The 23,494-nt window shown below is 46.5% G+C and overlaps 2 protein-coding genes across 5 annotated transcripts in view; one reads left to right on the plus strand and one right to left on the minus strand.

Moving 5' to 3' along the window:
• The window catches only part of WDR82 (WD repeat domain 82), a 14,594-nt gene extending 1,639 nt beyond the window's left edge, over positions 1-12,955 (minus strand). Inside the window, exons 1-7 of the mRNA XM_017819954.1 lie at positions 12,702-12,955; positions 7,740-7,837; positions 4,554-4,620; positions 4,258-4,357; positions 2,789-2,905; positions 1,882-2,037; positions 1,692-1,761 (exon numbers count right to left, since the gene is read on the minus strand). Coding sequence (XP_017675443.1) covers positions 1,692-1,761; positions 1,882-2,037; positions 2,789-2,905; positions 4,258-4,357; positions 4,554-4,620; positions 7,740-7,837; positions 12,702-12,862 — 769 coding nt within the window. The 5' untranslated portion in view covers positions 12,863-12,955. The remainder of the gene's footprint in view (positions 1-1,691; positions 1,762-1,881; positions 2,038-2,788; positions 2,906-4,257; positions 4,358-4,553; positions 4,621-7,739; positions 7,838-12,701) is intronic.
• Positions 12,954-23,494, plus strand: part of GLYCTK (glycerate kinase) — a 15,554-nt gene continuing 5,013 nt past the window's right edge. The window contains exons 1-4 of one of the 4 annotated variants that reach the window (XM_017819950.1): positions 12,954-12,972; positions 19,698-19,809; positions 21,730-22,124; positions 22,470-22,621. In XM_017819950.1, coding sequence (XP_017675439.1) covers positions 21,838-22,124; positions 22,470-22,621 — 439 coding nt within the window. In that variant the 5' untranslated portion in view covers positions 12,954-12,972; positions 19,698-19,809; positions 21,730-21,837. Of the gene's footprint in view, positions 12,973-13,221; positions 13,357-15,877; positions 18,346-19,697; positions 19,810-20,544; positions 20,727-21,729; positions 22,125-22,469; positions 22,622-23,494 lie in introns of those variants that run through there. The other 3 variants (XM_017819948.1, XM_017819949.1, XM_017819951.1) reach the window with 3 other exon arrangements.

The following is a 23,494-nucleotide window of genomic DNA, read 5'->3' on the forward strand; positions in this document are numbered from 1 at the left end:
GTCTCAGCTTCACAGCCTAACTTTAAGAGTTCTCAAAGGGTACTTACAAAACGTCTCTACAGTTTACACACCTGCACCCAAACAGCAGGTTTGTACCTTTGTACTGCAGAGACTCAACTACACAAACAGGGTACAACACTATGCAGGCAAAGATGTTAGCAACTACTGTCACCCAGGAGAAAAGGAGAGCTGACACCCTCCAGCCATGAGGAGAGACCCCGGCCAACCTGCACCAACACGAGAGAGGCCAAGCACTGGGGAAAGAGTCATTGTTCACACAAGTTCTCAGTTCAGACACAGATAAATATTTCATTTGGTGAGCAGAGAATCAAACCAAAGCTTTACCATGGGAGGCACTAGATTTCAATGCACTATGCCAAATATCAGAAGCTTCCCCGGAGATGTCAACTCTCCACATGGCTACAACAGAACAGGTTTTGCACTTTAAAATGGCATTTTTCAGACTCTGAGGCTGAGAACTTTAAATTTTTATAATTCTGTTCTGCTTTAGTCTCATTTTAAATACAATTCCTAACAAAAATGCAAGGAATTTTCTTCTGCTTCTGTATTTATGTCTATAACCTTTCGGGACAGAAAAATTAAGAAGCAAAAGTTGCAACTTAACCATATGTAAAAACTGAACAGCAGTAAGGGGTTTAGAACTACTTGTACTACAACTTTCATGTGGAAGGTCACAACAGGAAGGTAAATATGTGCAATAAAGTGCTCTCCAGAGACAGACTAAACAAAGAGCCCCACCCCTCTTCTCTGCAATCAGGAAGTTCTCAGCCAGAACCCAAGAAAAGCAGCTTTGCCAAGACCGTCACTCATCCAGGAAAAATGAGGATCCAGATGCCAATTACCACGAAGTTAAACATATTTGGTACCAGCCAAATAAACAGGAACAAAAAGAAAAAGTGCTGGGAGGGGCAGCACCACACAGACTCGTCTGACTTGTGTCCACAGGCAGCAGAGTGACTGAAGTGCTTATCTTGAGATGCCCAACCTGCAGCACCAGGCTGTACAGGAGTTCAAACTGCCTTTTGCCATCTGCTTCCCTCAGGAGTCCATCCCACAGAGGGTGAGAAAAAGGACCTGGGCCAAGGCAATCACATGCTGAGAGCCATCAGGCTGATGACTACAACCTCTATTAAGGGATAAGCAGAGCTTGTTCCAGAGACATGGGGGTTTACAAGAGCCACATGAACAAAATGCAGCTGCCCCAGCACGTCACCAGTGCAGGAACATCCTCAGAGGTGCACAAACACACCAGGCTACAAGACCAACTGCCAAGCATAGACAGGTGCCTTGGTCATAAGCAATGGGAGACAGGTCCCAACACAGCCCCAACATGCTTTGAGGTGGCCCGTGAGAGCACCCTAGCCACTGGGTGAGAAACACTGACATAACCTATGTGACAGGTCTTCCCACATTACAACACTTTGCTGGTTCCTTCTCTATATTGTAACAACACTCATATTTAAAGGAAAAAAGAAAAGTCTTCATGCAGGCTGGTTTACATTTCAGTCTAGACAACGCTGAGTAATCTAACAGAACACTGTCAGTGCAAAGAAAGCTTACAGCTGCATTGTATTATTTAAATACATTCTGCTTCCCAACAGACACAGCTTTAGCCCTACATAACACACCTAATTTCAGAGCACTGGAATTCTTTCCAAGAATTATCTTACCTATCATGATGAACTGAGAGTCTGGTGTGAATGATGCCTCCAGCGTGACAGCCTTACTATTGTTATAACCCTATGGCACAAAACAGAACACATAGTAGAGAGCGTGTCCACAGCAATCTCACAACCAAAGGGCACCTGCTCCCAAAACTAACACCAAGTTCCAAGCAAGGATCAGAGGCAGCAGGCTCACCCCAAACGTGTGCAGGACAGCCCCTTTGAAGGCATCGATGAGCCGGATGAACCCGCCGTTGGTCGATATGAGGATGAGTTTCCCGTCATTGCTGAACTTCAGCCCTGTCCACTCACACGTCCGCTCATACTGCATCTTAAACGTGGCAAATGGCCCCTGCAGAGAGAGAAATGGGAAACAGGATGCAGACTCTTTATGAATTGCTGCTAACAAGAGTCTGTTTTTAACCTTAGCTGAGGAAAAATGAGATTTTTTTTTAAAGGGAAATCCTTAGCCCTAAGATACCAAGAGTGTCATGGCAAACATGTCACTGCACATGCACGTTTCAACATATGAATCCACAGCTTCCAAAACAGAAAAGACCCAAAGTGAGGTGTTTCAATCCAATAGTTTCATACTATACCACATTCGACAGCAGAAATTAATTTAAGATAGGATGAAGTTTTGAAACAAGGTTGCTAAATGAAGTTAAGAGTTTGAGCCAGTGTAACTGTCATATGAGTTTTGGAAAACACGGAAATCACTACGCTCAGTGTTTAGTTCAGCTGTCCATCCAATTATAGTTTCCTTTGAAATTTCCATCCTTTCTGACAGTCCTGGCTCCATCTTTGCCAGTCTTCTTCCAGAATCAGCAGCAAGGGAAAAAAAACAAACCCAAAAATCCCTAACAAAAAGCCGAAATGGGGGTTTGGAACAGGTTAAAGCGTTAGCAGAACATTGGTACAAGAGCGTACTTCAGGATTTGGTGACAGCACGGATCTCTTTCTGTCTGTGATGTGTGTGCTTACTGAGAACTCCCTGGATGCCAAGGAGGCACCCCAGACAGTAAGATGGAGCACAGAAATCCAGCCTCTGAGCACTGAGTTTAGACTATTTCTTGCAAGCTAAAAACTCTAAGGCAGATCACCTTGTCAAAAGAACGGAGGTCATAGAGCTTCACCATTTCAGAATTGACTCCAGCAGCAAAAATCAATCCTTCTGGGTCAAAAGAACACACAGGCTTCCCCTGGAGATGCATTAAGCCCTAGAAAATAGAAATAGTCAACATTATTTTGCAAAACTGATGCTCGCTTTTCTACCATCACATTTGAGCCCACTGTGAGCAGGACAGCAGACCAGGGTGGAACAACAACATTTCATTTGTAAATACTGAGGTTTTACAAAGGTTCAGAACTCAGTGAGCAAGCCAATGCTCAGGGCCTGGTGAGTGGGCCAGCTCTGGTTTCCTGGGAATGTTCCAGGCAATGTGGCTGCCATCTCATGGGCCAACTGAAAACTACAAGTAACACTTCCCCAACCTGTTTCCCAAACTTGGTTGGATGCAGAGTCCCGTTACAAGTCCTAGTTTTACCATTCTTACAACTTCAAGCATTAGGATAAATCGCAGAACCGCTGCTGAATTTACAACCCCATCTCATCTGCAGCAACTCAGAGACTGAGATTCATCCCAAGGGAAACTTAAAGGCTGGCATTAAAGGCACACTTCCATAGAAAGGCAAAATAAAGACTTGTTGTCAGAAAAAGCTCAGTTTTAAGACAGATAGAACCATTTAGTAAGAAATGTAACTTTGTCTTCCTTTTGTATTTACAGATACATCACCTGGAATAAGCAAACAGCCCTTTCTCATAAGCAAAATAGTCCAAATGAGATGGGAAAATATAAGAGCACAATACTATGTGTCCAGATATAGGGACAAAACAGCTCACCACCACTAAAGGTGGAGATTATACTCCCAGTCTTTCATTCCTGCCACTGCTGCCAGCTCTGGTACTTTTCTCAGCCCACACAACCCTGCTTCCACTAAAAAAAGTGAAGTATTCCAGCAGAATAAATAAAAACAAACAGGGTTCTGCCTTGCCAGAAAGTGAAATCTGCTTACAAACAGTTCTGATGAACCACAGAGGTGATGCAAGGCAATGGCAGGACCATATGGCTGCCGTGTTACTTTAGATCATCAGTTTCTTCATCAAATTTAATTGCATCAAGGCACCAATTTTAGACACACGCTACGAACACTCAGATAAGATGCATTTCCAGCCCAGGAGGGATGCCAGCTAGGAGAGTAGCAGCCTGATGAACAAGCTGATGACACCCAGCCCTTCTCTTGTTTCATCAGCTGTGGGTGTTCTTTCTTGCCCTTCTGCAGTGCCTCTCCAGCAGAGACACAGGTGAGAGCGAGTGGTGTCACACAACGTGACACACAAACTGCACAGAGAGTCCTCATCCAGGCTGCTTCAGCATTCCAGGAAGGGGCCAACACTAAATCAGCAGCACATGCTTCTGGCAGTACTTTTGCCTTGTAACATGCACACATCCATTTTTCATGCTTCTAAGTGAAAATGCAACACTCTGTGAGCATGAATTTTGTAATCTACCTGGCAATTGGGAGAGCGGAGATCCCAAAGTCGAATAGTTTTATCGAGGGATCCAGAAATAAAAGTATCATCCACTGGAGACATTGAAAGAGCAACCACCCTGCAACACAGAAGCCCACATGCATCAGAGATACATAAAAGAAGTGAATAGAGCAACACCCACCCCAACAGCTGTGCACAACCTCATAATTGCCAAGAACAGAGCGAAAAACAGTGTGAACCAAGTGTAACAGAACTCAGGCTCATTACAATTGTTGTTTCAATTTCTGCTGTCCTGTCTCCAGGCCACATCTTACCTTTTTGTGTGCCCTGGGAAATACCGAATGTATTTGTTGTCATGCAGGGAGAGGTATCGGATTGTATCTGAAAACATAAACAAACCATAAGCTTTATTATACCATGAACCCAATGGCATCTAAAAGTTACTGATCACACAGTAACTTGCTCCCCAAAGCAGCAGCAATCTCACCAAAGTGGGTAAGTCTGGTCATCTGATTTCAAGTCACCCTTTCAAAAAGAATCAAATTAGAAACAGACATAAAGCAACTCGGTTCTTCTCAAGGCAGAAGTGAAAATCAGGCAACAGGAAAAGGTGCTTCCCACAGTCTGAAGTCACATTACATCTTAAAGACAAAGTGTCATGTGATTTATGCAAGATAATTTCAAAGGCACTAAAATTTAAGTACCAGCAGGTTTTATTTCATCATTCTCACAAAATGAAGAATATCAAATTTACAAAGGTGATGCTACTGCTTTTTTATTGCTTTGCAGCACAAATCTTGCTGTCTTTCCTGCATAGAAATTCAGTAAACAAATCTCCAACTAAGCAGTACATACAGGAAATGTGCAAATTCTGCCATTCGGCTAAAAATAAAAACATGTATTTGAAAGCCAGGACAAAACCATTAAAAACTAGCAAATCTCTCTGATTTTTGTTTAATCTGACAATGAACAGCCTCACACTTTCCCTGCACTTAGAGCAGCTAAGCTTTAAGAAGAGGACAGAGGAGTAATCTAAAGCTTAGTCCACATAAAGCAACATTAAAAATAAATGGAATAAATAAGAGCAGCACCACAACATTTCTCAAGTGCCAATTTTATCCTGAGTACAGATTAATATAACAAGAGTGGTCAACACTTTTGGAAGATGCTGTTGAGACTTTCTTCCAAAATTACAAGAAATCCTTGTAAGAGGAAACCATTACTAAAGCACATAAGCCACTTTTTAATCTTTATGTGCAGACTCTGTAGTGCTGGAACAAGTCCTGGTGAGTCTCCAAAGAGAAACTGAGGGAAAAGGGCATTTTTACTTCTGACTTGGAAGAACGAGAGCCAAGAGGAGGCAACAAGCACTGGGTGTTTTAACACTCAGAAGGTCTACAGTGTTCAGGGTGTTCTGAAAGGCTCATTCAGAAAAATTTTCTATCTGTGATAAAATTATCAAGTTCTCATTTTTGCCTAAGATTTCTCACCAAGCTGAGACACCACCCCCTCCAGTATTTGACCAGAAAACTGAACAGCACATTCCCGACTGACCAAGCTGGAAACGTGCTGCTGGTGACACGCCACTCTGAAAGGCTCTAAGTGACCTGAGGTGATTATCCAAAACAAAAATCCCCACTGCCGGTGTCACATCCCATCCTGGGAACACACTTCAGATGTTCTGTTAAGACACATCATTTCCTGCAAGAACTGTCGTTACCTGATTTCCCAAGTATCCGTGCAGAATCCCATCTTCTTTGCTAAAGAGGAAGCACTGTGGAACTGTGCTCCCTTGTGATCCTGGTTGCTGGCAGTGCTCTGTCCCAGGCAAGGCAGTGGCCTGTACAGTTATCTCCTGTACCGGGTGGTATCATAGACCCTCAAACTGTACAAACTACTACCTCAGCCTGGCATCAGGCAAGAGGAACTAGGTCCAGGGATCTTCAGGAAATCTTCACAAGTACATTGGTAGCAACTCCAACAGAGAAAATGCTTGGAAACAAGCACCAGCATTCCTATAGCATGTTTCTGAGTTAATTTTACCTCCTGATACCTGCATAATGGGTTAAATACAATGCACCTTGCCCAAGACCACATTTAGCAGGGACTAGAGAGTACCTGGACTCCTACAGTCAGTTTTATTAGGCTTACAGATCATAACAGCAACAAATATTCTCACATTCTATGGGTCTTTTTTCTTCTAACTAAGTATTTATCATAATGCTAGCCTGCAGGATGAAGACTCTTTAATCTTAAGGCTTACCAGTGCTTATAAACAAAATCTCACAATTCAAAATGGCATTAAAAATGCTTCATTAAATTGTTAGTTATTAATTATCGTAAATTAAATAACAGGCAAATAAAAAAATGTGACAAAGTAACGATATAATCAAAAAATTAAATAGGCTCTGAAACAGACTAAAAAGGCAAGTGCTTCCTGTCACACTCTTAATCCTTTTACACCATTAAATCCAATTCCATTGAAGACTTCCTTGTTCCTCTGGTTTCAGGCCTTAACCTGACTTCCTAACTCTTAACTTCCACCTGCTCTAAATTCACAGTCTTTGAAATTCCTTTAGTAATCCAGCACACAGTACAAGGCACCAGTAGCTCTACTGTCAAGCTCCATCTCTGCAAAGGAAAAACCCAACAAAAACCTCTATTCCAGAAATGATCATGAGTTTACAAATATAATGTTAAAACCCATTTATAAAGTGCTGTGCTAAGAGACTTGTTCACTGCAAAACTCTCCGACACTGACTACAGCAAACAAAACTGAAACACATTTTGAAATAAACATGAGCTGTTTCCAACCTCAGGAAGCACTAAGGTACATATCTGTGCCAGTTGTTACATTTGAATTTTAAATCAAACTCAATTAATAGAGAGCCTGTCACGAAGACCTAGAAGCCCTTCAGCGTCAGTGATTTAGAGCGTAGCTATCACAGACATTGTGTGGAGAAACAGCATAAAAATGGGTCTTCTGTCTAGTACATGGACAGAAACAGGCGATGAGAAGCAAAGCTCATCTCTGAAGAGCTCTGTGACCTCCTCCAGGCTTGGTTGGTGACCTGCTGAGTTACCTGAACCTCCCGCCCTGCCCTCCTGTGCAGCTGAGCTGTGTGTGTACCAGACAGAGCTACGGCATTCAGTCCACCCGCTCCTTCCACCTCATTCACATGTAGGAAGTTAAGGTGCAGAGGCTGACTGACAGCACTGGTACCAAAACCCAAGTGAACAGCAGAACTAAGAACCCAACTTTTATTTCACTAACAATGTTCAATCCCTTAGTTATTGCAGCAAAGAACAAATCTCACATCAGCCTGCTCGAGGGGCTATCACCAAGTTGTGCATTAGTGTTGGACCGTAATTCCTCTGTCTCTGGCAGAGTGCTCACCACTGCAGGAGTTGCTGTAACTTTTTCCCAGATCTTCAGAGCTAATTATCCAGACATGTAGTGCAAAGAGATTCAATATGCTCCACTCCAGTGGCTCACTTACCATCTATTTTGTTGGAGCTGTACACGACAGTGTTGGCAGCGTGTGTGTACCTGATGAGGTCCACTCCATACTTCTTACTGTACAACGTTCTCTTTGGTCTGTCGGGAGGAAGCAGAAATAATTGCACTCACTGCAACAAAAAGCTCAAAACGAAACTCACACTAACAAGGCCTCTCTCCATTCAGGTATTACATCATGGTTTCAAGCAGTCCGATGTTTTTATACGAAGAAAGAAAAGCTTTTGTATTTGATTTGCAAAAAAGGACCTCGATGTTTCTCCACAACCAACCCTAGGCTTGAGGAGTTCCCTGTAACACCTGCAAAATGCACTTGTCTCCTCCAAAAATTCCTTTTCCCATGATGTCTACTGCAAAAAGAAAAGGAGAAGCTAACATAACAAGCACAGCAAGCAGCACTACCTCACTGTGCCCTTGCCCATCCATATCTCCAATTCATCTGCTGCTTATTTTAGATTGAGAATAGTTTGTCTTTTTGTTCTCTGTTACTTCAGAACCTAGAACAAGGTGTCTCATTCCTGTGGTATTAACCTAAACAGGCATATATACCAATAATCTATAAAAGACATGGTAACACAGGAACTTTTCCAAAGGACTGCAAAATTATATTTGAATCCAATCTTAAAGCATGAAACTCAAACATTTTACAACAGAATGAAAGACATTCTAGTGAGAGTGGATACAACCTACAGAACTGCATTTCTAGGGGGCTGGTAAGCAGGTGATGCACTGCACTACTAGAAATTTAAAGTGCAGAGTAAATCTAGAAGCAGCTGGAGGATCTCAGAGCAGCAGTGCCTGTCTGATCAGCACAAGGTCTCTACCACTCTCCTTCCCCTTTCACCCTCAACTGAGGTAGCACAGAGGTTTCTGGGCAGCCAACCAATGAGGGTACTGATCAACACCAGAAATATCACCTCTTCTGGGAATTATTTTTAATCCAGAAATTCGTAACTCTGCTTATTACATGGGCCCACAAAGTATTTTACCAACACAAGCAAAGAGGACAACACGAGAATGGAAACAAACAGCAGGAGCGGTCGAAACCAATACTGCTGCCAAGGGAAAGGTTTATCAGACTACACCCTCAGACAAGGCATTTCTAATATGCTGGACTTTTTCCTTCTTTTCATTCACCTCAGACTGACACACCCAAACAAGAGCACGAGTGGGACACTTTTCATATCAGAAGGAAAACAGACATTCATTCTTACAGATTAATTCTAAACAGCAGAAGCCACGGGGCTTTACCTTCAAATGAACTGGCTGGGGACAAGCTTCCACTAAGTAGAATGCAATATAGAAAGTGTAATGAAAACCCACACGCCACCTGTACCACAGACCGAATCTCAAATGATTCTTCCCCAGTTACTGCAGTAGATTTTCAAATCAATTTTCAGATGCAAACACACTACACACTGAAATCAACACGCCAAATTTAAATTTTGACACTCCGTAACATTACACCTGACATAGTTCCCCATACTGCCTTCTGCAGTTACCTCACTTAGGCTGCCACCTGGGTAACCATTGGTTACCTCACCTATGGCCAAATTGGGGAAAAAAACTCCAACAACAAACTAACAATGGCAAAAAAAGCCAATCTCAAAACATTAAGACTCTCGTAATTTGGCTCATCCTTTTCTATTACAAATTTAAAGCTTAGAAGCTGCTCCATTCAGAATCAGTGAATACACACAGAGACAACAAGGATCAACAGATGGGCAAAAGCATATTTACCAAAAAGAAGGGAAAAAGGACTTCTGTGCTTTAGGAAAGGTGAAGTTTTCACGTAAGCTGAGACAAGCAGAAGTGTGTCACTGCACACACCAACCACCTGTTGCCAATCCACTATTTTAAACACAAACAAGGAAACAGTATTTTTTAAAATCAAATCACAATCACTAAACATAATTCCAAGGTCAAGGTTAATGTACCCAGCCCACCTGCAAACTAAGCAGTATTGCCAAAGAAAAATATTTTACAATAATCTCAGTCAAATCTGCTACAAAGATGAAATGGAACACAGGTGAGGTTTGTAATATCATCTGTCCCTTGGTCTGAATCACTGCTGCCATGGGTAAAACATCCTCCACAACCAGGATCATGGATATGCCAAGCAAACACCACAGCCAAGCAGGAGCCAGATCCATCACTTTATTTGCATAAATAATACACAATTGATATACAAGCTTAAATTAAAATACAAGCTAAACCTTTGCTAGAGCACCATCTATCAAATCAGGGTGATGTATGTGCAGCCAGGCTGTTCCCAGCCCCAGGGACTGCTGTACATCACAACACACAACTGCCCTACAAGTTTTCAGAGTCCCTCCTTAAGCCCAAACGCACACAGGTGAGCCTCTTGGAGGGATGGGCTAAAAAAATAGTAACAACAATTTAGTTGTTTTCACATTTTGAAATAGAAGCGGTGTCTCGGGACCAAAATTATTGGATGCTCATGAATAAGCGGTTGCTTTAGCCCAGGACATACACGATAAGGAGATAATCTTGTCCTGTCAGCCCTTGGCTACATAGCACCATTTCAACTGCCCTGTCAGAAAGCGAAGTTCACAGAGATGGGGTTGGTCATATTCTCATAGAGCTGTACAGCTCATTTTAGCATTGCAAAACAAAGCAAACCAGGTGAGGCCGTACCTAAAGTATAACCAAACAGCTGCATTTTAGTTCTCTCAGCAGAATTACTCATTAATGGGGCACCACAAATTTCTCACTTTTACATGGAAAAAGGTGTTAACTTTCAGGCCATTCGATGAAGCACTGGTATCCTGCACTGAAACCCAGCAAGCAGGACATTTCATGTCCTCCTGGCCGTTATATCCATCAGCAATGACATACACAAGCAGGTGAGAGTTCTGGGCCCTGGAAATGGTGATTTGTAAGAGAAAACATAAACTGTAGGCCTGAAACTGCCACACCAACAATCATTCACAGATCTGAGGTTTCATCTTCATATGAATCTCCGGTGACAAAGTAATTCACAGCTAAACCTTTCCAGGTGAAAGAAGAAGCATGTCCTGCATCCCTGGGTACCTCTAAAAATCCCAGCTACACTTTTAACTCAATTGATAGCACATGAGAAACTTTCAAATTAATTTTTATAGTTTTATAACACTGGAGAACTGCATCCTGGCACAGGGGTTACCTTGATGACACTATTTTCATTGCCCTGCAGCAGATGACCATCGATCTACATTTAACTTAATTAAAGCAAACCCTCTGACTATAAAACACACATCAGGACTAGATGTAGATCAGAATGAAAGGACCAAATGCCTCCTAACCCATCAAACTATTCTTTACACGTTTGGAAGGGGAAGAGCAATCAATACCATCTGCATTAACATCACTCAGCCCTGTCACTGTTGTATATCATTAAGATCTAGGATACAATCCATAGCAGGCTCCACATGTATAGAGTTACCTGTTCTTACATAAATAAAAATTAAATAATTTCACAGAAGACTTCACTCTATCAGATGGGCAACGCCAACAACTTTAATGTGTAAAGCAAGCAAATATAAGTCTAAAATAACATAGGTGGCCTATAAAATTAAGAAAATCTGCAGAATGCAATCTTTCATCCCTGCAAGTATGATGTCTTGGTCTGCTTGGAAAAGTAGGAGGATTAGGAACACATGGGTCACTAGAAAATATACACAATACTGACACATCTACATCCTGACACTCCCAAGCCATTTCTTCTTCATTCCTGCCTTACCCTGTCCTTTTTATACTCTCTTCTACAATACACATACTTGTTTTCCTTTCGTTTTTTGTGTGGATGTGATGCTCCCTCACCTTGACTTTACAAAAAAAAAAAAAAAAAAACAAAAAAAACCCCCAAAAAATCACCTCAGAACTACACCAGGAAGCAAACATAAGTTAAAACTTCAAATTTAAAAGAATTTAAAGCAGCCAGACCCACACCTGTGACAACTGAGGAAGAATTTAATGGAGTAATGACACCATTTGGCTCAATTTGTTCCAACTCTCACAGAACACAAATGCCCTCAGTGTACCTTCCAAGCCATCAACTGCAGCGTCACCATCTGCAGGTTTCCATCCTCTGAACAGGAGCACAAGATCCCAAATGCCCCGCAAATTTCTGGGGGTTTACCCAAAAAACGGGACAAGCGTCATGTGATCAATGAAGTGAGAAACACACACCCCTCAACTCATTGCTTTTAAGCAACAGAAGGCAATAAATCCTTGATTGATTAAATGTAAATTAAGACAAGGTTTGAAGGCACGTGTAAATCACACATGTATTCTTACCGTGCTTTACAGGTAAGAACCCGATCAGAGAAAAGGATTTAAAGCACGAAGGACCACTCTACCTTCGACATTCCCAAGCACCACGTGGGAAGTGGGTTTTAAGGAAAAACACCATCAGGTTTTTTAGAAGTTACAGCAACACACATATCCAAAAAGTTGCACTCGAATGAGGTAGTTTAAAGCGGCACAGCTGTACATTGCTCACAGCCATCGTTTCTCTTTTAATTAGCGACACTGAAGCGCAGAGACACTCGAAAAGTATCTGCAACAATCCCGACGCCTGAAAACATGGCCAGACTCAGCCCCTTAAGCTTGAGTTTAGCCCTCGCAGAAGTGAACCCTCTCTCATACTTGGCAAATTACCACCGCTGCCTCCTATCTAGCGAGATAACAAGCGCGGACACCCGCGGTGCAGACAAAACCACGCTGCTCCTATTTCTGCCGTTGGGATTCTGTCACGAACCTACGCTAAAAAAACGAGAGAAGCCCAAGCTGAAGCTAAAACCAAAGTTCACCTGCCAGACCTGCGGGGCCGGGCACAGCTTGTCCCCCAAGGCCACACGGGCAGCCCCGTCCCCCCCCCGGCACTGCTCCAGCCCCAGCCCGAAGGCTGCACCCCCCGCCCCCGGCCGGGCCCGGCACTCACTTGCCCTCCTGGCAGTCGTAGAGCACGATGGAGTCATCGTCGCTGCTGGAGATGACGGTCTCGCCGTTGGGGCTGAAGTCGAAACAGTTGATCTTGTCCGAGTTCTCGCGGAAGACCTTGGCCACGCGGAAGCTCCGCAGCACGTTGTCCGTCAGCTTCATCCCGGCCGCCGGGCCGCGCCGCGCCGAGGGCGGCGGCGCTCAGGGGAGAGCCGGGCGGGGCGCCGGGGCGGCGGCGGGGGCGCGAGGGCCGGGCTGGGCCCGGCGGCGCGGTGAGAGGCGGCGGGGGGGCAACGAGGGGCGGCGGGAGGCAGCGAGAGGCCGTGAGGGACGGCGGGGAGCGGCGGGGGGCCGCGAGGGGCGGCGAGAGGCCGTGAGGGGCGGCGAGTGCAGCACGCTCAGGCCGCGGAGAGGCGGCTCCTCCTCATTGTGTCCGCCATCTTGCGGCTCCGGCGGGGCCGCGCGGGGCACGCCGGGAACGAGAGGGGCGGGGGAGCGCGCGTGGGGCCCGCCGGGACGGGGGATGGCGGGGGGGGAGTCCCGGCCCGGCCGTCATGTTGAGTGTGGCGGGAAACGGCGGGAAGGCCCTGCGCGCTCCCCCGGCCCGCGGGGACTGTCAGCGTCTGTCAGCGCCCCCGTCCCGCCCAGGGCACCAGGTGGGAACGGGCGGCGCAGGGCGGGGCCGGACGGCTGTGGCGAAGCCGGGGTTCACCACCGCGGTTTTCAGGACCCACCCGCCCGGCCGTGACCGGCAGCGGGGTTGGGGGGCCGGGGTGAGGGCATGACGTCATCACGTACAGCGGGCAGTGGATTCGCGCCGGCGAGGTGCGTCACTTCCGGCGCTGGGCGGGGCCGTGAGGGGCCCGGGGTAGTCCCGCCCCGCCGGGACATCTCTGCTTGGGGTTATCGTGTTTTCCCGCGTTTCCCATGGGAATTAGGAAGAAATGTGCTGCTCTGCAGCGGCTGAGCGTGAGCCAGCAGTGTGGCCAAGAAGGCCAGTGGCATCCTGGCCTGTATCAGCAATAGTGTGGCCAGCGGGACCAGGGCAGTGACTTGTCCCCCCTGCGCTGGGTGCTGGCGAGGCCACACCTCGAGGGTTGTGTCCAGTTCGAGGCCCCTCAGGACAAGACACACATTGAGGGGCTGGAGCGGGTGCAGAGAAGGGCAACAGAGATGGGGAAGGGTCTGGAGCACAAGCCTGACCAGGAGCGGCTGAGGGAGCTGGGGGGGCTGAGCCTGGGAAAAGGGAGGCTCGGTGGGGGGGGACCTTCTCGCTCTCTACAACTCCCTGAGAGGAGGCGGGAGGCAGATGGAGGTCGGACTCTTCTCCAGGCAACCAGCGGCAGGGCAAGAGGACACAGTCTTAAGCTGTGCCGGGAGAGGTTTAGGTTGGACATCAGGAATAATATCTTCACAGAAGGGGTGATTTGGCATGGACTGCCCAGGGAGGTAGTGGAGTCACTGTCCCTGGAGGTGTTTAAGAAAAGGCTGGATGTGACACTCAGTGCCATGGTCTAGTTGACATGAGGTCATAGGTGGACTGGATGATCTCGAGGGTCTTTTCCAACCTAATTGATTCTGTGGTTCTGTGAAATCATTGATGGGGCCTGACAGGAACCACCTTTGCACAGCCTGGGGCTGGACTCCTTCCTCACTGGCCAGGGAGCACCCCCTGTGTCCATACCCTCCTTTGAAATACACCTTGATTACTTTCTTACCCTTCCCCCGTGCTACTTTCAGTCCAGTTAATGCACATTTTCATTTCCCAGTATTCTTTTATTCCTCTAAAAACTTCCAAGCAGTACTACAGGAACACCACAGCTATGGCAGCGTGATCCTGAACCACGTGAGACACCGGATAAAGGTGTGCAGGACACGTTCAAGCCTTGGAGAAAGCCACCATGGCTTTTGAGGCTGCTGCTCCAATGCACACACCTTGGAACTACCTTTTTCTGTCGTGAATCCTGATGTCAGGCTCTGTCTTCGTGTTTTTATATATTTCTTACCTTAAAAAGTTATTTCTGGAGTATAACAGTAGCTATGAGATTCTCCCCCGCACACCTCAAAGATTCCTGCTATTTTAAATTCAGAACACCACCAGATCTTCTTGGCATTTCAGTCCCCCAGAAACTCAGAATCAAAAGAAAAAAAAAAAACCACCAAACCATAGACACTTTCCTAAACGTTAATTGCATTTTCCTTTCGCAGTCTCCAGAACAGGGTTTGATTTTGCGTTTGTATCCTGTTGCCCTCCTGTGGTCAAACCTCACCAAGCCCGGGAGCTGTTCTTAAAGCTCTGTCTGCACGCCCTTCAAACAGGCTGAATTATTTCGTGTGGATTTAGTGAAACAAAAGTCTTTCCCCAGATTCTTTCCCCTCGCTGTTTGTTTGGTGGAGCTCACCCTTAACACAGGTTGAGAGATCTCACCCCGCTCATTCCTCTCACGCCGCGGTGGGATTGGCTCCTCTGAATGATTCGCCTGTTTTTCCTTTGAACCAGAGACAAGGTTTTCACACTGGAGTCCAGGGAGACTCAACAAAATGCCTTCATCACTCCAGAGCCTCTCAGGTTCAGCTGCCCCTTTGTTCAGCTCAGTTCAAAACCTGCCACTTATTTCCGTGTGATGAGAGGTTTCAGAGAGGCTCAGGGTGCCATGCCCTGCACACTGTAAATTGCAGGATCAAAGCCTGGATTATCTCCTGTGGGCCCCGGAGGTGACTCACCAATACCATCATAAGACAATTTACTTCAAAACACCTACAGTACTTAGCTAAGTTTTAGAGTTGTATAACACCGTGGGTTGTTGATTTGATATTTTGTCACTTCCTTTTTATTCTCCTGCCGTTCTTCCTAATCGTTGGAACTTAGTTTGTCAGTTTATACCAAGCTGGAATTTAGCTGGCAGGATAATTGGATCTCCTAGCACAATGTCATATTAAGTAGGAATCATGGATAATGACCCTGCAAAATTAGTTAATGGAAAAAATGTTTAATTGCTGCTTGAGTGATATCGATCACATGCAGTTATTCTACCTATGTATTTCTGTGTTCCATACCACTGGAACCTGGACAGTACAGGGACTTGTGCTTATTCAGCAGCAAAAATTCACACTTCTCCTTGCTGAGTGTCCCGAGGTTTCTGTGGGTCCTGACCTTGAGTTTATCACGGTTCCTCTGGAAGGTGCCTCCATCAGCACTTCCCCAAATTAAGCACTTTGTGCTACCCTCCACGTCACTAATGAAGCCATGGGGTGACATGAACCCCAACAGATTCCCTGTTGATTACCAGCTGTCAGCTGGACCCCAGGCCACTTGTTTCTACCCTCTGAGCTCAGTGGTCAGGCTGGTTTCCAGCAGATCTGACTGTGTTTGCCCAGCCCTCACTCCAGTGTGCTCACAGGAGTGATGTCAAAAACCTCACTGAAGTCCAGGCAGTTCACATCTGCTGCTTTCCACATTCCCCACAGCCTCTTGTCTCAGCCCAGAGGGCAGCTGTAATTGTCATCCTGTGACTGATTAAGATTCCTGGCTCTTTCTCCTCTTATGTTATTTCCAACTGAGGAGCTCATAATTTTCTGCTATTAATCCCAAAGAGCGTGACCTTGTATTTCGCAGCACTGAATTTCAACCCCTTTCTACTATTCCAGTCCTCAAGGCTGGCAGCTTTTCATCTTCTCTAGAATACTATGATCCTTCCCTGTATTTTAAATGACTCTCAACTTTGATGGCAAGTTGACTCAGAATAGGGAGTTTGAGAAATTACACCATGAAAGGAAGGAGACTTGGCATGGATTTGGCTCCAGGGTAGTAGTGTTCTGTGTTGAGCTACAGAAGGATTTTTAGTGAAAAATTTTTTCTTCCTTGCAATCCCCAGTGCATGGGAAAATCATTTCCAAAAGGTATATAGGGAGTGAAGGGAGTGTGACCTAGAAAAACTAGTAAGATGCATGTGTCAAATCCAGTTAATTTTTTTTACTAATCATACTGATCTATATATATAAAATGCTGAACACTTATCTTCCCTGTGCTTGGCCTTAAGCCACGTTCTCCATCAAAGGCAAAGAGACCCTGCTGACACTTTCCTGGTGAGTAAATCAGTCATGAGAGCAACATATTTCTTCTCCAACAAGAAAGCCATGTATCTGAAACTGGGACTCCTGGGTTTTCCAGACCTCAGCATATTCTTGAAACAAAGGTATTCAGGCTCCATCCTGCTTTCTCCCTTGCCTGCCTGGCAAGCCCTCTGGGGGCTGCTGCTGTCCACCTTCATCCTCTTTCCCAGTGTTTTTCCCAGGAGCACTGCAGTGAGTGGGGCACAGGGCCTTTCACCCTGTCCCTGCACACCCACTTGTGCACTGGACCCTTCACAGCTGCCCATCCTTCCTGCAGACGTTTCCTCTCTTACCAAATGTGAATGAGGCAGTGCAGTAATTTTATGCAAATCCATGTGCAGATTAAAAAATTAATCAAATTCTGAAATTTTCATTTAAAGAGATTAGTCTTGAAAAATCCCCCATCTAATCCTCCCAGAATAGACACTTGGAACAAGCCTTCCCCGCTTTGTTTCCCTCCTGGGTTCAGTGCATCTCCTGGAAAAATTTTCTCGTAATGCTTTTGGGACCACGTGGAGCAGCGAGTTTGAGTTTCAAGCGGGGCTCACCAGGCAAATTAAAGTTGATATATCAAACGATAAAAGAGATGTGTCAGTAAGTGGGAGCAGGGGAGTTTGAGGCAGTAAAATCCCAGCTCTGTTGTACTTCGTAGGTGAACTCCCCTGGTGTTGCAGGAGAAATGGGAGCACTGAGGCTCAGTGAGTGTAATGTTAATTTATGTACCGAGGGGCCAGAAGAAAGTCATGCAGCAAGAAAAACGAGGAGCAAGAGACGCTGCTAAAACTTGCTGTGTCTGGGAGTTTACTGCTATAATCTGTCTTTTAGAGCTTGAGCTCAAAATTATCCTCAGGCAATTGGGGGTTGATCCAGTGCCATCTCAAATGTTTTCCAAGCCCCTCAAGGATTTTGGAGTTGGCCCCGTGCACGGTGGGCCAGCCACCAATCCCTGCCACACCGGGGGAAATCCAGAGACATCCCAATGACATTAAAACTAACATAACTTAGGCCCCTGAATCTCTCAGCTGAATCAGACATTCTGGTGCATGAATATACAGCATCCTCTGATCTCGCAGCACCTGAAATGCTCAGGATGTGTCTGTGGTTGGGTTGGCCTGCAACAAGCTCAATTACCCCAACTTCAAGAAAACCACAAGCCCATGATGCAAATCCTTGAACAAACCCCCAACCACGGCACCTGGAATAGCTCAGCTCTGCCCAGCGATGGCAGACTGGCCCCTAGAAAGGAATATTTTTCTGGCTTTCAAGCAGCTGCCATGGAGTGAGGTGCTGGCTCATTTTTCTCGCTGCATGGGCATGGCCAGCTCATTTGTTCACTGTTTTCCTCCCCAGTGTGACTCCAAGTTTATGGCTGAGGCTCTGCCCCGCTATGTCCATGCTTTTGGTCTCTTGCCACCATCCAATTTACTTGGCAGCTTTACTACATTTCTGCCCCTACTGCTGGATTGTTTCTGTCTCCCTCTGACTTTGGCTCCTTGCCTGCAGAATTGCCTTAATTAAAAAGTTAATAAAAGGTAATGCAAACGAGTGTTTTGCCTGTATTTTATCACAGTCCAGCTCCTCTCCCTCCCTCTTTCCCAGAGAAGGTGAAAATAAGAAGCTGGGGTTTTGCTGCTTTTCGGTGTGAGAGCTAACAGTGGAAATTTCTGCAGGCTTAGGAGGAGCCCTGTGAAGAAAGAGCTTTTAATGGTGTGTGTAGATTTATTATAAGTGTGTAGATTATTCATCAATGAAAGCTGAGGAAGTTTTCATTTAAAGGGGATTAATCTAAACCCCTTCCAATCCTCCAGCTGTCTTTGGAACAGGTAATTCTTAGCATCATTTTCTTCCTAAGCTTAGTGCAAACTTCTAGAAAACTTTTCAAAAGACTATCCCAACTCCAAATTATCCCAAACAGAGACAAAGGGAAGGTGTGAAACCTGAGCCCCGCTCATCCTATAACAGATCACCTTATATCCATATAGAAGAGGGCTCATTCATCCCTATGTGATTTCCCTGAGAAAGTAGGAAACAAAGATCAGTGCATGAAGCAATGAGTCACATCATCAGGTCCTTCTCCCAGCCCAGATTCCTCCCAGCCAGCAGTGGGAAGAGGGAAACGCAGGGATGTGAGGGTGTAATTTCCCCAAGTGCAATATGCAGCAGCTGACGGGCAGTTACATCATTTCTAAACCCACCATCTCTGGAGGGAGTCTAAAAGCTGCCATTTGGGTTATTTTTCTTTCCATGACTGCCTGTGTTTTGGGGTGATGTTCAGTCCTCTTGATCTTGTTTTTAAAGCCCCAGAAAAATGAGTAGGAGTTTTATTTTTTTTGTTAATATCTATATTGGATTTCATAGCACTTTTAATTTATAGCTGTTTCCTGATGACATTTAGTACCCAGTGCCTGAGACTATATAAATAAATTACATAAAAATGGATTTGTGGCATCATTAGCAGCACCCCCATTGCAAGGGGAGCCTCCAGTGAGCCTGTGTGTCTAATCAGAGCTGACAAGGAGCACAGTTACACACTGAGACATCCAAAGCTAATGGATCTGTGCCAAATTCAGCTCTCTGTTGCATTGGTATGAAGTTGGATAACCTCTGATTGCAAGGGGGTTTTTACACCATGTTTACTCTGCATTTACACCTGGGCTCTGAGATCAGTGTCAGGCAGTATGCCCTAAAATCCTGAGAAGCAAAGGAAGGACGCTTGCTGACTTCACCAGACTCCGGATCAGGCCTCGATGGTTAAAATATAATCTGAGTTCAGAGTGCAGAAAACAGATTACACGCCTGCTATTGTAGTGAAATGCTTTCCAGAGCAAGCATTAGCAGTATGTACACAAGTGCCAGATGAATTAAACTGGCATTTATTTTCCAGCTCCAGTAGGAGAGGATTTCTCTTAAACAACTCACGCCTGCTGTGTCGTGTCTGGAGCTGGAGCTGAACGGAGCCGCCAGGAGGGCACGTGTGACAGGAGCCACTGTTGCAGGTCTGCTTGTGCTCAATTCCCCCAGTCTTCAGGGTCAGCCGTGCACAGAAACATCACGGCAGAGACAGAGCCTCTTAAAAACTCTGGGGCTTTATTTTCTGCAATTCACCTGGCTCCATTTAAGCCTTTTTTTTCCAGCCACTTTTGCAAACCCTGTATCGCAGCTTAGGGGAGGTGATCTGGGGCATGATGCACCTCTGCTTTGTGACACCTTCTTCTGATTGCACTGTGCTGCCAGGTGAATCAGAGACCTGCTGGGAACAGAGATGCTAATCTCAGTTCCTGAGAGGTGCACAGCTGACTTCACTGTGAGCAGCACAGTCACTGTGGCTCTCCCTGAAGAGGGGTCAGTGGTTTATGCTGCTCGCAGCATCAGCTGCCATGAAGTTTGAGTCCAGTAACAAAGTGGTCAGGACGCCCTGTCTTTTATTCTCTTCTCTCATGGTTGAAAAGCCAGTCCTGACCAATATCTGAAGAGAGTACAGATAGGTAGTTAATCTACCTTGGCTTTTGCCTTTAAAATCTGTTCTCCTAAGTATTAAATAATTTATGGTTAGGCTCGATCTTAAGGGTCTTTTCCAAAATCAGTGATTCTTAGGTTTCTTTCCCTGACAAACCTTTGATTCTCCATATAGCTTTACCTGCAAGTCCCTTGTCCAATAGATTTCAGAGTGTGTCTGAGAAGGTGCTTGTGTAGAGGGTTTTTTGTGTAGAGCCTTTGGGTCTCTACAGCAAAATAAGGCAGATTTAGGCCTAGAGGAGCTGTTGAAAAGCTTGTGTGGCTTAATCATTAACACCTTGCAATGCTATGGGAGTGTCAGGACAAAGAGACCTCTGGACTCCTGAGCTTTCACAGAAGAATCCAACCACTTGCACTGAAACACTCCACTTACCAGAGAGAGGATTAACTCTCTCAGGTAATTTGATTGAGTCTGTGATTGAGTGTGTTGCCTGGGCTGCTTGAGCCTCCTGGCACCCTGCCTTGATTGCCGTGAGCGGGAGGGATGCAGATCACAGGGATCTTTGATCCTGAGAAACCGGCAGTGAACTTGCTGCCAGTTAACAGAAGGAAGGAGAAGCGCTGGGAGGGAATAAATGCCTGTGTGCTGGCAGGGGCTGCCTTTCCTCTGTCAAGACAAGTATCTGCCCTTGAGCAGCTGAGATCTTTCGGTCCATGCACAAATCTGTTGCATATAATGCTAATGCTCAGTGGAGACCAGCTCAAATGGGCTTTCACAGACACGGCTGGCAACTTTGCCTGGATCTGAAGTATTATTTGGGCTCTAAATGTGATTTTAATGGATAATGAGAGGACTAAAACATAAAGGCAAATGAAGCTTTGTGTTAATTTGCTGTTTGGTGAGGAAACCTCATTACTGGTCTCTCTGTGGCCACCAGCAGCAAGGGATCAGGCAGCCAGCAAGCCTGTTGTTTCTCCTGAGTCCATGTCTGATGCTGCAGGGACACATGGGGCAATGCACAGCCAGAGAATGAGATCAGCATTTGGCCAGCACGAGAAAGGGAGTTAATGTAGTGAAAAGCTGTTCCACCCAGATACCCTGCTCTCTCTAGGACAGAGAGCAGCTTCCACAGTTTGGAAAGGTGTCAAACGCTGAGCAAATAGAAATGATGGCTTGCCAGTGGCAAAGCGACAGTGATGGAGAAGCTGGCTGGCAGAGCTCACCTTCCCTGCGGGAGGTGATGGGATTGCAGAGGAATCACAAGCTGACAGGTAGTTTGAATGTGACACTGTCCTTCCCTGCTTCCTGCCTGGTGAGAAGTTTGAAAATGCTGTTCATATGGCACCTTAATCTAGAGGAAACAGGAGCTAGAGCTTCATAGTTCATGTTTTGACCTCCCTGCTCTCTCTGTGACAGCCCTGTCTCTTCTGCTAGCAAAAACGTTCACTTTCCCTTGCAGGTTGGAGGCTTCAGCTGTCCCAGCTCTGGAGACCTTGCCAGTGCTGGCAGAGTGTGTACAAGCCCACCCCACAGTGCAGACTGGCTCAGCCTGGCCACCCTGTGCAGAATGTCCCTACGAGAGCATGCACTGTCCCTCTTCCGCAGCGCAGTGGGCACCGTCCGCCCGGCCCCGATGATGAAGAGGGCTCTGAAACTCCAGGGCGATAGGTGCCCTCAGCTGCTGGTGAAGGGCCAGGCCTTTCCAGTGAAGAGGGACCTGTACCTGGTGGGTTTTGGAAAAGCTGTGCTGGGGATGGCTGCAGCAGCAGAAGAGATCCTGGGAGACCACCTCGTCCGTGGTATCATCAGCGTGCCACTCGGCATCCAGGAGAGCCTGCAGCGAGCAGGAATGCAGTAAGGAGAACTGTTTCTGGACAGTTTTGGGGGGGGCCTAGACTACCAGATTTGTCCTCTGTGGGATGTTGCTGTGAACCCCTTCAGTCCTTTCCAGCTACCCTCACTCTGTTGCCCATCCCATCCAACCCACTGCTCTCATCTTCAGCCACCATCGTGTCCCAGTGGCACCAGTAACAGACCCCACCTCTTGTGCTGGATGTGCTGCCTCTCCAGCAAAGGCCATCTCCCTGTCCTGGTCACTTGCTGTACACCTCTGGTGCACCAGGCATTGGCAGAGTGACAGCCTGGCTGCCTGTGTAGGTGCACAGGTCAGTGGTGTGACTGCCTCTCTCATCTCACCAGGGAGATGCTGCTGAAGCCACATAGCAAAATCCAGGTCATCGAGGGTGCCAAGAACAACCTCCCAGATGCAGAGGCTCTGAAGGGAGCTGGTGCCATACAGCAGCTGGCTGAGGGTCTGACTGCAGATGACCTGCTCCTCGTGCTTATCTCAGGTAGTGTGGGGCCCCCAGAGAATGGGATCTCCTGAGGCCATCCATGGCCATGAAGCAATGGAACGCTGTGCTGTGCCAGGCCTTTCAGCATGGACCCTTGTACCTCTGTGATTTTTCCTCTCCCTTCCACCATCCTTTCTCCAGGGATGCAGCAAGGAAGAGCACAGGGCTTCCCACTGCTGCGGTGGACACACTGCCTCCCAGCACTATACCTGAGCTGCACAGGCTGGGTCCCGTGGTTGTACCACCACTGTGAGATGGCACCTCTGGGCACAGCCTGGGCTCTGTTCTCTGTTCTTGGCAAGGAGATGCTTTCTTCCTGCCCCTTCCTTACATTTGGGGATGCAGACTTGGAGATGAAAGCACTTAGTGGACTGGCACACTCTAAATTTTTGCAGGGGTGTGAGTCTGTAAGCTGAGATTCATGACTGACCCTTCCCAGGGCTTTGCTGCTTCCCAGTCAGTGGAAATGCAGCCTCCAGGTACCAGCACAGTGCCTCGCAGGGGTTAGTCCTGCACACCTCCAGGCCCTTGCTGCTGGGCCCCCAGGCTGTCCCCAGACCCAGGGCTGTGTGAGGAGAGTGGATATGGGGCTTCAGAGGGATGCACTGCCATTGCCCCAGCCTGAGCTCAGCTGGCTGTGGATGTCACAGGACAAAAGCACACAGGGGCTCTGCAGAAACCCCTCGGTCTCCTCTGCTCAGTGTTTATTCATCTATGGGTGCTGAAGCCTGATCTGGTGCAGAGACAGTAATGCCATTAGGCAGACACCCAAGTGACTGGAATCTAGCTGTGCTTGCTGGGGATTCCCCTGGGCTTCCTTCTGTCTTTTGGCTACGGGGATCTCCAAGAGACTCCTCAGCCCTTCAGGGA

The sequence above is a fragment of the Lepidothrix coronata genome, unplaced genomic scaffold (genome assembly GCF_001604755.1).
Source record: "Lepidothrix coronata isolate B3197 unplaced genomic scaffold, Lepidothrix_coronata-1.0 Scaffold78, whole genome shotgun sequence".
In the NCBI taxonomy this organism is placed as follows: Eukaryota; Metazoa; Chordata; class Aves; order Passeriformes; family Pipridae; genus Lepidothrix; species Lepidothrix coronata.